The following is a 14,723-nucleotide window of genomic DNA, read 5'->3' as shown; positions in this document are numbered from 1 at the left end:
GAGGCCGGGGCGAAGAAAAGAAAAAAAAATAGGGTCAATAATGGCATGACGTCATGTCCCTTTACCGGGGTCGCATAAGCCGGGGTCATTACAAGGCGAGGCGCCGGCACCCTGTTGCTCTCAATGGGCGCAGCTATACCGGAAGGCGAGAAGGAAAAGGCGAGGCAATTCACTCCTACGAGTACGAGGCCCGCATGCTGCATCGTAAGCGAGCGCTCGGCGGGGTGTCGGCTCGCACGCGCGCGTACCCGTATTTCAATGCGCCGGCAACAATGCGCGTCCCCTGCAGCTACTCCCCAACCTAGGTGCTCCCTCTATAAAGGCACCTTTTGCCTTCCCTTCGCCCTTCTGCCCCTGATTCCCAAACAGCTTCTTTTGTACCGCTCCCCTCCCCGTATCCACACTTCCACTTATATCGGGGAATGCTGGCTAAGAAAAGCGTTTTCATTAATGAGTGTTTTAGCTGACTCTGTCATTTATTCTCCGATGCTTTTCTCTGTTAGCTATTCAAATTTTCTTGAAAGTGGCCTGTATTGTAGATAATCGTTACCGTTTTGTTCACGTTTCTTCTCTTACGAAAATATTCGGTATGGTAAATGACGTTCCTAAAGTGAGTCACTGATCAGTCATACGGAGTGGTTTCAATGAGTAAAAGCAATAATCAATCAATAGGCAGCCGTCGCGATGGCTCAGTGGTTATGGCGCTCGGCTGCTGACCCGAAAGACGCGGGTTCGATCCCGGCCGCGGCGGTTGAATTTCTATGTGGGCAAAATTCTATAGGCCCATGTACTGTGCAATGTCAGTGCACGTTAAAGAACATCAGGTAGTCGAAATTTCTGGAGCCCTTCACTAAGGCGTCCCCATAGCCTTAGTCGATTTGGGACGTTAAACCCCCATAAGCTATAAACCAATAAACAAGCTTCTCTCAAAAGCTGGATGTTGTTGAAATGAGAAGTAATCAAAAATAGATGTTTTGTATGTTTGGCCGGGAGAGATTAAGCCGCTGACAAGCATCCGAATTCAGCTCCGCTATTCACCATCTCCCTTAGATAACAGAATGATGTCGTTCCTGCAGCATAAGACTTCCTCTAAGGAAAAAAGAACTAAATAAACTGAAAAAGCTTCTTTCTATGCTCTTGATCAGAAATAGATAGAACACGAAGAAAATACGCTTACGTGAAGCTCACATAGATATAGGCATTAAAATTTACCACTTTGTGTTAATATTCCGAGTTAAATACTGTGGCCAAACCTGTATCCTGGTATTTATGCTTCTTATTTTAAGGCATATAGGTGCAGCTGCTTTTGGTTACTCTATGTGGTTCAGTGCACGCATGCGCACTAATAATAGTTGCAGTTTGTGCGGTTGCATTACACTAGCATGTAGCTATTTTGAAGCACTTTTGTCGGTTTCTTCGTGTTGCTTTTCTTTGCCTGAGAATGAAATATGTATTCGAAATTTGCAAGTTATGAAAAACGTTCTGTTTAAGAGCCTTCTATATATGGCTAAATGATGCAACGGCGTGTTTTTGCCTTTTCATTGTTCTACTAGCTTAATAACCATTTCTGTGCTTATTTCGTCTTTAGTACGTTTAATGTGTTAGACCGCGTCTTGAGTTCGCGTCAGTAGCCTGGAATAGCGTACCTGTCGCCTATTGCACGAAAATTCAAAATGTCCAGCCTAAGTTCATACGCATCTATTATGATAGATATATTGGTCGCCGTCGTTTCTACGACTATGATTCTGTCTTGGCAGGCCTCAATATGTGTACCCTTGGCGACAGGCGACGCATACGTGACATGCAGTTTCTGCAAAAAGTGAATTTTCGTGTGCCGCATTCAGAAGCCACAAAATGTTTCGACACATTTTATCCCAATTTGCACGCCATCTGTCCAATGACTCGTTTACAAATCTTGTATAACAAAAAGTTTATTGACATGGACATATTTGCGTAATTGTTGTTTTCTTTCCTGCTTTTAAATGTTTTCAAGTGATCATTCTGATGTATCTGACCCACTGTGCGCTCGTTTTGGCCACTTGGCTGTTGAGTCACACTCAAATAAACCTATCTATCTATCTATTAATCGGGCTTTCCTGGTGATAGGTCAAATACACTTAAATTCTGTGCATTCTGTTCTACTTGCCGCGGGAAATATTTTCGAGCTGTCTTCGCTGTGGTTTTGACAATTTTTAACATAGGAACGCTATGTGTAAATCGTTCATGCATTTAGGGCGAGCTGGATGAAATAATTAGGATCACTCTTTATTCACGTACCGAACTGAGGTGTTCGGCAATGTGTTTAAGGAGTTAGCTTGACACAATAGGGCCTGCTGGCGGTTTGCCGAGTTTCGAGGAAATTGAGCCCGTGTAGGAGAAGGCTGCATGTAATGATAAATACGAAAACGCACTGACACTGTTAAATATGCATAAAATGTTCTCTATTTTGCTATAATCTCCGGACAGCTGCGTTACTAAGCAGTATATATGTGACACAGAGTTAAGTGTCAACATTTCTTCTTTTTTTGCTGCAGCATTAACGGACATACAAGCGGCTGAAGTACTGGTTGAAGTTCTTTGTTACACTCCTAAAATCAATTAATCAATAACATTTACAGTAAAGATAGCGTTGTAGCAACAACACAAAACTCAAAAGCTACCAATGGACAATATCAGAACAGAATTTTCCATCAAGTCGAGCTCTCATAAATAGACATTCACTGCTTGGAAATGATATGTCCCGAATGCTGCTTGTCTAAGCGCTCTACTACAAGTATCGTAGCCGTTGACTTCGAAAGCGCGTGCTGAAGAGCCAGAGCTGCTTTGACAGTTGAGAAAATTAGCAGCCACAAAAGGAGCGGTCTTGCACTCCTGTGCGAGAAAGCCAATTGTTTTTATATACAAGAGGATCCCTATAAGAGTGCGCCATTCATCGATATCCAAGCAGAACACGAGCGTCGAGCAGATGCCTCTTATAGGTGCTAAGGGGACTGATCTTCAGCCAGTTTTCGAGAACAGTATGCTGGGAAAAGCGGCGCCGATCCAGCCTATTACTCTGAGGCGATTGTGTGTAATCTCCTGCTGTCTTCATATTTCACAGGTTTTTTAAACTGCACCGCAGTCTATCGACCTTTTACTTGCTTTCACGAGTCACGTTGTGCTCGCATATTTCCTCCATGTGGGCCCTGGATGTTAGCCAAGAAACTCGCCGTGAACCTACAGTGCGCTGACCTTTTTCGTCGTGAATTTGGTGCGTCCTGGTTTCTGGGTTTGCTGCTGTGATTTTGTACTTGTGCTGTGGTGCACAGAGGGTACCACGTGGTTCGCTCGCTTCTTCTCATTTGCTCGTAACCGTTGTGTTCTTTCGCCTTTCTTGAGCACGCAGACTTTGTACACCTTCTGGCTGCACTTGTTTTCGAGCCATCAAGGTAATGAATGCGTGTTCTGAGCAACAGCGCACGGTTGTCTATGGGAAAATATGGCGAGTTTAGTCGGCGAGTATCACATCCGAATGTCTTTTTTTCATAGTGCACCAGTCAGATGCCAAGCATTCGCAAACAGGCGTGGGAATCCATGTGTTATCCAGGTACCTTCTGACTCGTACGTAGCAAGTTAGTCAATACCTAGTTGTAGCAAGTTAGTAGTGGCTTATTGGGAGACAAATAATAAGTGGAGGGATACGATCCTGGCGGCTGCGCCTATTTTTATTATATTCAGCATCGGTGCGGCGAGAGTGGGAAAAAAAGGGACAAAGAGAAGGTAGCGAGAATTACACAGGGGAGTTGCAGCGCGAAAGGACAAGGGAGTGGCTATGCACACTATTTACAAAAGGAAACAAATTGGATAGCAACTACTTTTAAACTAAAGCTTGTCAACGTACCTATTTTTGCACTCTGGCGGATGTTCCCCGCCACTCATAACAACAACATGGTCAAGGCGGCTGAAGCGTTTGATGCATAAGCCGTGATAGCTGTGCATCGAAGGAGTGCAGGCCCTCAATCCGTACTGGGCCTTCGAGCACGTGGCCTACGCACTGGCACTCTAATGCGCAGCCTTGCTGCCACCCTAAACATTGTAGTGTAGAAAGGACTCCAGGCTAGGTCGTGTTGCTTTTGACGATTACCGTACATGCTAAATATTGAACTCTTTCCATTCTTCATATTTTATTTCTAGATTCGTCGTTTCAGAAGAACACCTCTACCGCACAGAGCCGACAGCCAACAGGCACTCCAACTGCGTTCCATCACGCCGCGTCCTACGCAGCACCCGTTTTTTGCGCTCTGAGTCAGACTTCTGATGCGCTTTTGTTTGTGTTGAAGCCTCGAGGAGAATGAGTGTAAGATTGTACGAAACCGGGGAACTGGGTACGGCAAAAAACAGGAAAACGGGGAGCTGATATGAATAGGCGAATGAAAGTGAAAATTTCAGAAGAGGGTATAAGCACCAACGCCCCAGTTCCCCAAGAGGTGAAGGAAAGCAGGAGCGGGGGATCATTTTTCACGATCCCCTTTCTGGGTCTCTTGGCGAAATCAGCGATAAAAAAACGATGGCTTCGAAGCGTGAGGGGACTTGCAATTTATTCCTACTCGCCTGGATCGTGTACAACGGCGTGTGGAGGTCATTTTCTGCAGGTCGTAAATTACGTTTTGCCCGCCCTATAGAAGAGACCCGTATGGATAGACCTTACACTCAGGGCGTATATTGCGTCTGGTTTTCGTGTTACGTGGGTCTTTGATGAAAGCGCTAGCATTGATATTTAACTTCTTACTTTGTCTCTTCCACGCTGCAACGTCAAGCAAGCAGACCAAACCCAAGAACTCCATGCTTAAATTGTTACGCCTCTCAAGAAAAGGATTCCGTAAGACATAAGTGCATTCTAAATAAGAAATCCTCGTATCTTCTGAGTCTTACAAAGAAATCTGTGCTCTGTAAATGACTTCAAAGAAGCTTTGAATAGCTGAGAGGTTCTCGGTGCTAAGTAAATGCCACATTTTGTTTTGAAACAAGGCAGCTTGTTTTCTTTTCGAGTCATTTAATTGATGACAGTTATGAAGCATCAATTGTTGCCGTAAATAGCTGGATTTAAAATTTGGTGACGCCCTCGCCGATTGCTATCCAGGCAGAAACAATTATTTTGTACCCAGTAAAGATTTCAATCAATCACATTTTTTTCACAGACATATTCATGACTGCCAACAGCTTACGGTAGCCGTGCTTAGGATTCCCGTTCGTTCCGCTTTCAACTTCCATTCTGTGCAGAGCCTATGCTATTCCTAATGTTCGGAAAACTAAAATGTGTATATAAAAGCCCTGCAGTTTCCTTAGCTATTTTCCGCTCATATTCCAAGAAGTTTAAACTTCGACCGATGTGCGCTATCTTGCATCGCTTCAGCGCCATAACGACTGTATATGAGCTTGAACTGTTTTATGCGTAAACACTAATGTGGTCAATAAAAGCGACGACAAAATGTTTCCCAAGCGCACTAAAGGTCATAAAAATGTGTATTTGTTTTATTTAAACCACTTTCCCGTCATAACCTGAAGTAGATATGAGTTCAGGTTAGGTGATCATTGCATAATAAGGTTGAAAGCGCAATTAGCGACTTGAATATAGTTTTTTGAGATGCGTACACTAGCATCATTATAAATGAGCTTAAACACTATCATAATGTGCTTATGAGACGCTTATAACCGCTATAATCATAACGCCATTATATATTTATTTATTTCATTACCCTCAGGGCCAGAGGGCATTACAGAGGGGAGTGGGGTACACACGAAAGTGAAAAAAAAATACAGCTGCAAATACACATAAAAATTAGACATAAATAAAGCTCACAGAAAAAAGGAACAAACAGGTTACGTCAAAACATTTTACAAATTAAAAGCGCATATCGCCGAATAAAAAACTACAACAAAAAACAACAGCATACAATAAAAAAAACGACAAGTGAAATCACGTTCAAAAGGCAGTAACATGCGCGCATATAAACCAAGTGGAACAACCGAAAAAAAAAGATGACAGTGTTAAGGATTCCGGAGTTATGACAGCAGTAGGCTGGTTAAAGCAGATTTAAACGTAGAATTATCAGAAATTTCGACCACAGACCCAGGAAGGTGATTCCAGCTTACTGACGTACTTGGGAGGAAGGAATACCAACCTTATGACGATGGTCAATGCAATGTGAAATGTAACAGGGTGGTAATATCATTTTTTTCTTAAGAATGGGAATGTCGTAATAAATCTTATGGAACACGCAAAGACGGTATATTTTTCTACGTTGTGACAGCAGGGGTAGTGACAAGCTTGTTTTCATAGTCGTGACGCTGGAGTTTCGATAATAATTTGAAAGAATGAAACAATCCGCCCGGTTCTGGACGGATTCCAGCTGATAGATGAGCGTCTCTTGACTGGGTTCCCAAACAGATGCAGTATATTCCAGTTTTGTACGAACTAACGATTTCTAAAGAAATAATTTTACAGAACTAGAAGCAAGATAAAAATTGCGGCGTAAGTAGCCCAGCATGCGATAAGCGTTGTTCGTTATATAATCTACATGCGTGTTCCAAGAGAGATTAGATCATCCTGTCCTCTTCTCGTTCTTCAGTCTCGTCCAAGTTCGCGGTGTCAGACCAACTGGCCCGAAAGCTTCCCCTTGTTAGAAGAAATAATGTGCCTAGATATTTGTAACAAGACACAGATTCGATGCTACTATTATTAAGATGATACGAGGGCAGTAGAGTAATACAACGAAAAACACGCGTGTGCTTGGATTTCTTAGGGTTTAGTTCCATGTTCCAGGTGTTAGCTCAGTCAAGAGCATGATCAATATCGGACTGAAGAAGACTTACATCAGCGTCACTGTTAATTTCGCGGTATATGACGCAATCATCCGCAAAAAGGTTAATTGATGAACATAAGGTAATAGGCAAGTCGTTGACATATATTAGGAAAAGCAAAGTACCCAACACACAGCCTTGTGGTACGACTGATTCGACTGGCGAAGTGAAGGAGGAAGTGTTATTTACTGTGACAAATTGTGAACGATCAGTAAGAAAAGAATGCAACCATGCAAGAGCGTTAGTATCAAGATTAAGTTTGCTTAGTTTGAAAAAAGCAGATGATGTGAAACCTTGTCAAACGCTTTTGAGAAATCTAGGAATATACAATCGACAATAGAACCCGAGTCAAGGATGGAATTCAGATCACGCGTAAACGATAAGATGCGTAAACGATAACGTCATGCCGTACCGGTGTGAGCACCTAGGGAGCTCAACTTAAATTTCTCTAAAGAGATCTGTTTTGCACACTTTTTATTAAGGTCAAGCGCATTCTAAAACTTCATCTACTTGTACAACCAATATTTAGGCTTGAGTCTGCACTATACATAACACAATACAAAACATATCGCGCACATAACACTATGCAAGACAAACTGATGCATCTGACACAAAGTTGCTCTCTCTCAGCCTTCCTCTCTTTACCTGTGCTTTCATTGGACAACGTATACCTTCACTCTTTCTTCAAAAATGTAAATGCTTCACTGTTCAGTGACAGCTGATTATCTGAAATATTTCGCTCTTAGCCAAGTGAAAACAGGCAGTATTCAGGCTTACTACCTAATATACCGCACATGAATTGTCACATCAGGTGACTTAAGCAAGGTAGATAGAATGAATAGCTGTACGGAATGAATGAATGAATGAATGAATGAATATCAAGCACTTAAAAATGAAGTACCCACAATTTCTCGTAACAATACACCCCACGTGGCCCTCTCCGTGGATGTTTGGGAGATGGCGAGATGGAAAAAAAGCTAAGAGTAATTAAAGGAATTGCCGAAAGCAGCGACCAAAAGGTGGAAGTTTGTGGGGGGTGGGGGGGTCAAAAAGATAGTTCGAACCATCTAGCTAACTGTCATTGCTGTCACGCACTAGCAGCGTTGTCGTTGAGACGTGACATGTGACGGATCAAGCGATGATAAAATTTCATAATGAAAAGTGAATTTACTGCGATATCATCACAGTTGTCAGACCAAACTCTGGCCGATGTGTCCAAGACGAAATACCCTGATTGGTCCAGAGAGCTTGCGTTGACATATAAATTTATAGCAACAACCATACGCTAATGCACCACCATTACTAGTCAAGGGAGGTCACGCGACCCTATGACGTCATCACATCCGCCACCGCGGCAGGTGGCAGCCTGGCCGCCGGACTGTGGGCCACATGCCCACCGTGGCAGGTTGCAATTAAATTAATGATTGATCGAGAAATATCACATCACCTTGTGACGTCATCAAAACCTGCCCACCTGGTTGTGAACAACTTAGTTTCTAGGCATCAACCTAGAGTGCAAATCAATATCGAAAATCAGAAAAATAAATTGATAGATACAAATCGATGCACCTCTATAGCATAGCGGCTACTTGCCACTGCAGCTAGCAGTCCGAATGTGGCAGCTGATGGACGAAAAATTGCGAATAAAGAACATAAACACACTTGAAAGTTGCAAGAAAGTCGGGGAGAAATGAGATATCTAATGCTTTTGCTTTCCGCTCGAAAGGCGACTGAAGCACCCCATTGTTTTTTTTCCCTAACCAATGAGTGTATTACCTACGCTACAGAGGCTGCTACTTTTACTGCTAATAACAGTCTCGCTTTCAACGGCACAGTATGAACTTGGAACAAAGCGGGGGTCTATCTAGCACAAAGGATTATAAGAGTGACTTAACGGTAGAAAAAGCACAAAAATGGAATATGTGCTGAGAAAACAGTTTATTTTCTGCAGAACACGATCTCGCGCGCTCTAATCGCGGCTGCATTTCTGTGGAGGGTAAGTGCAAAACTGCATGCTTCGAGAGTGTCAATGCATCCTCATAGTATTTAAAATAGCAAAATTAATTTTTGCATCAGGGCGCTAGTCAACGCATAGCACGGCAATCCAAAAAAAACGATATTACTTTCAGCCAGTGAATAATATACTTTCACTCGGAAGCTAACTCTGCGATAGCACAACAGGCACGTGCCTTGATCAAGCAATGGAGAAGGAGAAGTAGAAGAAGGCAGATCGATGGTCAATCCCCTCAAGTGGGTATGTGCCAATATAGAGAGGAAGAAGAAGAAGAAGAAGATGGTTATTGCAGCTGAATGGCAACAGGGCTGATGTCGTACAACACCGTCTGTAGCTCATTTCAGGCCACTATGCCGAAGCTGCGCTTTCGTAAGAAGCTTCGCACTTCGCATTCCATCCTCTCCTGTCTTGCAGTTGGCGCACTGTACTACGTGATGTGGTGCGAAGACCTGCGCACCACAGCCGACCGTATACGAGTCTTCGTCAAAAACCAGTGGGCGGGCGACCTCGTGGACTTCACGTACGCGGACAACATAAGAGGATACTTCCGTCCCGTGGTCCCCAACGTAGTTCACTTCGTCTACCTTGGCAACCGTTCGCTGACCCTTCAGGAAGCAATCTGCATTCGCGCAGCATGGCTCAGCCAACGGCCCCACGCACTCGTTCTTCACTGCCAGAACTGCACCGCCCTCAGCCTCAGCTTCTACTGGGCCCACGTCAAGAAGATTCCTGGCCTGGACTTGCGGCACCTGGCTTTACCGAAAACCTTCTTCAGCATCAAGTACGTCTTAAGGTCGAAAACCTTGTGCAGAAGCGAAGAATTAATGCAATATTTGTAAAAGATACGAGATTGGTACCAGCCGGCTATAAGAGGAGGCTATTAAATGTTCGTCTTCAGCCTATTATGCTGAAGAGGAAAGTTACAAGACTCGAGTACGTGCCCGTCAATTTACCGAAGAGTCAGGGTGACATTGTGAGGAGTGTGGGAATATTGCGGTATCAGATTTTGCCCGCTCGCTGTACTTGCATATTCGTAACGATTAGTGCATGCAGCTTTTCTAATGCATATGGGCCGCAGTTTTTTACATCCATTAGCGACATATTCACTATGCATCATTTTTGGATGGAAGATGCATTTTGCTAGTGAAACGTCAGATATTACTGCAAGTGTATTCCTACACGTAAGGTCAATGAAATGGTACAGCACCAATGTAATATCAATAAGTAGCGTAGCTGTGGCATTTTTCCCTGCTAAGTTTTAATACCATTCTTTTTCAAGGATATATTACATTGTTAGCTCATTGCAGCAGCTGTTCGAGCTACAATGGAGATGTGAGGCATAAAGCCACATAGCGGCATATGGAAAAGGTTCATTACTGCTGGAGGCGCAATTGCGCTTTTTCTCAGTCTATAGTTATCTGCTGCTGAGCATACCTAAACATAACGCTTTGGTTTTAAAAAAAATCCTAAATAGAAAGCACGGCGGTCTGCCACCAAATCCCTATGACCACGACGTCCCACTTGCCAGAATGACACTCACTCTTGGGTGTTCAGACAATACCCAAAATGTTTCCTTCTAAAATCACCAACCGGTTCAGAGTTGAGGCTAATAATGAGACGAGCCTGCTCTTGCACGTTTCTACCTCCGGCACTCTGCTCGAGCAAGTGCAAGTGACTTACTTTAAACGCCGCGAAAGTAGCTGTCCATTTAATTTTTTTGCGCCTTGCACCCAATGTATTGCAGGAATGCGCACGTAAGGCCCTTCCTGGCGGCACAAATACTTCGTAATGAAGGTGGCATCTACCTGGGCAAAGATGTTTACCTGGTGCGCAGCGTGGATGCGCTTCGACACTACGAGATGGCGCTGGCTTGGCCAAAAACTGGCGGTCCGCGCACCGAGCTGATCGTGGCACACCGCAACGCGCGTTTTCTGCGTCTGTGGAGGGACATGTGCCGCCATCGCCTGCCTCCTGACCTGGAAGCCTATCCGGAAGACCAGCGTCATCTGCTCGCGGGCAATTTTTCCTCCGCGAAGACGGCACTTTTTCATCGCATTCCAATTACCACAAATGGTGAGTAGTACTTTACAAAGCTGATTACATCCTTGTTGGCACAACATCGCTGACGTTCCGTGGAAGCCATCCCCACCTGAGTATCAGGGACAATATCTCGCTTTCAAAAGCGTTTCGTATAATTTCGCGGTAACTCCATACAGCCTCCATTCCATGGCAAGGAGTCAACAAGTAATCATGGGGCGCGTTTTTGCTGCGCTAGATATTAATGGGAAGGCTGACGGGGAAAGCGTACTAGTCGTCGTCGTCAAAATGCGTCCATGCTGCCGAACCTGGAAAGAGAAACGGAACAAGAGCAGGATGGGCACCCGTATCGGGAACGTGGATGTTTCTATCCCACAGGAGAGTGACCAGGTGACCAGCCCTGCACAAGAGCCGTGCCTTGCGTCTCCCATTAACTTTCCCAAAACCAACTGAGGTGCCGTTTCCGAGCAAGGCGTGCCTGTGCCTATAGTCATTTCGCGTCTGTGCAGCCGAGCAAGACGCGGAGCAGTTTAGGTGGGATACTACTAATCCGATCTGAGATTCTTGCAGGATGCACAATATCGGTAAGATAGGTTAAAATAACGGGAACGTTGAACGGTTCAGCATTCTCAATAAAGCAACGAATGGCAAGCAACAATACGTAAATTTAACATTTCTGAGAAAAAAAAACAGGACCTGGAATTGCACACGAAAATGTGCGTTCCTGCGCCACCGGGTTCATGTTTTGTCGCGCGATTTTGCTACGCCTAATCGCGTACGACGACCGCTTGCTTAAATGCAGCCGAGAACGGTGAATGACCAGAAACATGACTCGCCGCGCTGCTGGGTAAATTAGAAGCTTGTTTTTGCTACGAGGTCTAGCTTGCCGTGGTGACGGCGCAGCGAAGCTTCGTTGCTATCTTCCTATCCGCGTTATCTCCAGAGCTTTTGCGCCACTCAGGCACCTGGAAGGCAAGGCTTTCTCTAGTACCAGCGTTGGCGTAGTTCACTATCCCATTCCTGCATTTGTACCACTGGCTGTCAGTACCGTACTGTTGTTCCCCTGGGTAGGGAGAGCGCGATATTGAAAAAAAAAAGTGACGGTCGTTTTGTGTACTTACGCCAAAAACGAAATAGATGCGCCAGCACTTTGGTTGTCACTTCGTAACCGGTTTCCGGATCCATTCGTCAAGGATGAAAACTATTCGGATAGCGATAATGGAATAATATCTATATATGCGGAATTTGTCATTCTCTACTTAGAATTCATTGATCCCAGCGAGTCTTCTTATCACTCCTCGCGCAGTTTTGAAGCGGTGAAGGGATGCTCCACTGCCCGTCGATGGCTGGGGCTGTCATCGGTGGGGCCTGTGCAATACGGGTTGCTCTTTCCGGGCAATCTCTCGCTACCAATCAGTAACTTAGCCGCCACCTCCCATGGTGGGTAGTTTGCTCACAACCCCGGTGAGCAAGGCTCCACTCCTAAGATTTCACTTAGGGTTTCACTTTCTCCGCGGTATATCCCTTCTAATGCTTGCACGTTAGTAAAGGCCTTAACACGGCTGTTTTGGCTAAATAAATGAGAAAATAAATGACCAATCTTTTACAGCAGAAAAGACTGAAATGAAGATATTGTCTGTAGGAGCACCCCCTACTCCAGCAGCCCTATGGAGGCAGGGACCAGGTCAGGCAAACAAGCGCGATCTGGTTGACGAGGCCCTGCGGCCAGCAGGGCCTTCTCCCACGAGGATGGGGGAGGCTAAGGAATTCGGGGACTTCCCTAAGTGCTGGGCAGGCCCATACATAGCAATGCGGATCCGCTTTCGGGTGGTGGAATGGGCTACATTCTGTTGGGGATGTAGGATAAAAAACTGCAAACTCCAAACCAATCCATAGGAAGCTGAGCGCGATAGTGTTAGAAGTCAGTTAGCTCTCCTTCGCAACTCCACAAGCATCAGTATATATATGGCACGCAAACATCCGTCTCTCAGCATCTTTCCTTTTGAGAAGCTCCAGGCACGTCATGCAGCCTGCTGCATGATTCGACGCCCCAACCAAAAAGCAGTGCAAGCTTTCCACACGCTCTAACTCCTGCGCAGGTGCCACTTCGCCAACCCCTCGACACTCCGTGTCTGACGTCATATCTCGCTCTCATTGCGTGACTGCTTTGAAGCCACGACCTTTGCTGACCATTCCTGATTTAGTGCGACAATTCCCGCGAGATTTCCTCTGACGTCAGCTCTAACGCTGTTGTGTTGAAATGGTGACGTTTTTGGGCGAGATATAGCAGTTAGTCGGCGTTCACCATCAGATTAAGGACCTCGTCCTGAGGAATGCTCCAAATGCAAAAGACTTCATTCTCTTCCATTAATGTTCGACAGAAGACTTAACGTATGGTGCACCGCGGAGGTAGTAAGATAGCAGCACAAATCCTCCAAGGGTGCACGAGAAAGGTGGCTTTGTTTTTTATTAATTTATTTAGCGGTGCTGCTAATCTGCTTCGGATTGCTGCAGGAGGGAAGGATAAGGAACTATAACGAATAAAAATGCACAGAAGCTTTTCAACTCTTGAGCGTTTTCAAAGACAGTAAGAAATGGCAAAACTAAACAACAGCCAAGCTGTGTTGCAAATAACAGATAACTAGGACATGAAGTTCCGCATTGAAAGGCACAGTCTATGCCTTCCATTGTATCTAGCGCATCATCGGTGACATTGGACTTACGTACTGCCACAAGAGGTTTGGCCGCCTCCTCCCGTTACAGCTCGTTTTAGTGCTGTCGAGAATGGTCGCTGACTCTCGGGAGGCATGACTGGCCGAGCGGCTCGGGAACATCGAGACTTCGGTTTTACAACAAACCCATGCTGGACGAGATGACGACAACGCGACGCTGCGCATTTGTCTTCGTGTTAACGTTACCTGTGGCCCTTTTGTGCCACTACATAAAGAGAAGCAGCGGGACAAACTCGAAAGTTTTTGAAATAGCAACGTAGACACCATGGTCTCTTCCATTTCGGAGTTAGTATCCGGCTTTGCGCCTTTCAATGGCCCTGAATAGGGTATTAGGTCGCGCATTGAATCGATGAGCACGATTCTGAAATAAACAGATCGGCCTGTACGCCAGTAATTGCGGTACTGTCGGGAACAAACGGTGCATCGACGTTTCTTTCCAGGACCTGCGGCTGTTGCTTCCAGTGATGCTCCCATCGCCGTCGCCAGTCGAGAGACAGCTCACATGTTGTACGCAGCCGAGTGTGACGACTCGTGGCGACGCCTGACGGCCGTGTCTCTGATGACTGGCTCTGTCGTCCAGCTGAAAAATTCACGCGGAGAGCCGCCCGTGAATCTTGTTTCTATTGGCTCCTCGCGCACTAATTTTGGTCAGATGGCCCGGCTGGCACTGGCTGGAACCACCGCGCTTGGCGTGGTTAAAGTGTCCGATATCTCTGAAATTCGCGCTCTTGAATACGCACCCAACCCTTGCACTTTTTGAAGGTGGTATCGAGAGCAAGAAACCGGCACCTTATTGGGAAATGTAAAGCGTATGTTCCTGAACTCAGAGTGGTTTCTCGAAAGGGCACACTCAAAACTCTGTTGTGTTTCTTTTGTTTATGTCTTTAAAAACTGCCTTGTTCCTTGCAGCGTAGCTTTCTAAATGTTTTAATAAAGAAAGGATTGATATGTATTTTCATAATATCAACCTAAGCGGAAAACTGTCTCCTCGTGTATTACGTTTATACACAAGAAATATCCCTATCCCAGAACGCTGGTCTATGCATTCTGCGCACGTGAATGAATGTGAACAAATTAGAGAACATCGTGAAGGCCTCTAC

General features: G+C 45.1%; 1 protein-coding gene across 1 annotated transcript; it reads left to right on the top strand.

The window, feature by feature from the left end:
- The first annotated feature begins 9,165 nt into the window (after positions 1-9,165).
- LOC149362536 (uncharacterized) lies at positions 9,166-14,383 on the top strand. The gene is made up of 3 exons (XM_089569748.1): positions 9,166-9,635; positions 10,599-10,927; positions 14,064-14,383. Exons 1-3 carry the CDS (start codon positions 9,166-9,168, stop codon positions 14,381-14,383), a joined length of 1,119 nt encoding a protein of 372 aa, XP_089425874.1.
- Positions 14,384-14,723: the final 340 nt, after the last annotated feature.

The sequence above is a fragment of the Amblyomma mixtum genome, chromosome 2 (assembly GCF_055824585.1).
Source record: "Amblyomma mixtum isolate Tamu chromosome 2, ASM5582458v1, whole genome shotgun sequence".
NCBI lineage: Eukaryota > Metazoa > Arthropoda > Arachnida > Ixodida > Ixodidae > Amblyomma > Amblyomma mixtum.
The sequence above is the reverse complement of the archived record's forward strand: the minus strand, read 5'-3'. Positions and strand labels throughout refer to the sequence as shown.

Excerpts from the sequence above, each read along its gene's own strand:
- LOC149362536 (XM_089569748.1), top strand. The coding sequence starts at position 9,166 with ATGTCGTACAACACCGTCTGTAGCTCATTTCAGGCCACTATGCCGAAG. Across the intron at positions 9,636-10,598 it reads AAAACCTTCTTCAGCATCAA|GAATGCGCACGTAAGGCCCT; the intron begins GTACGTCTTAAG and ends AATGTATTGCAG. Across the intron at positions 10,928-14,063 it reads CATTCCAATTACCACAAATG|GACCTGCGGCTGTTGCTTCC; the intron begins GTGAGTAGTACT and ends GTTTCTTTCCAG.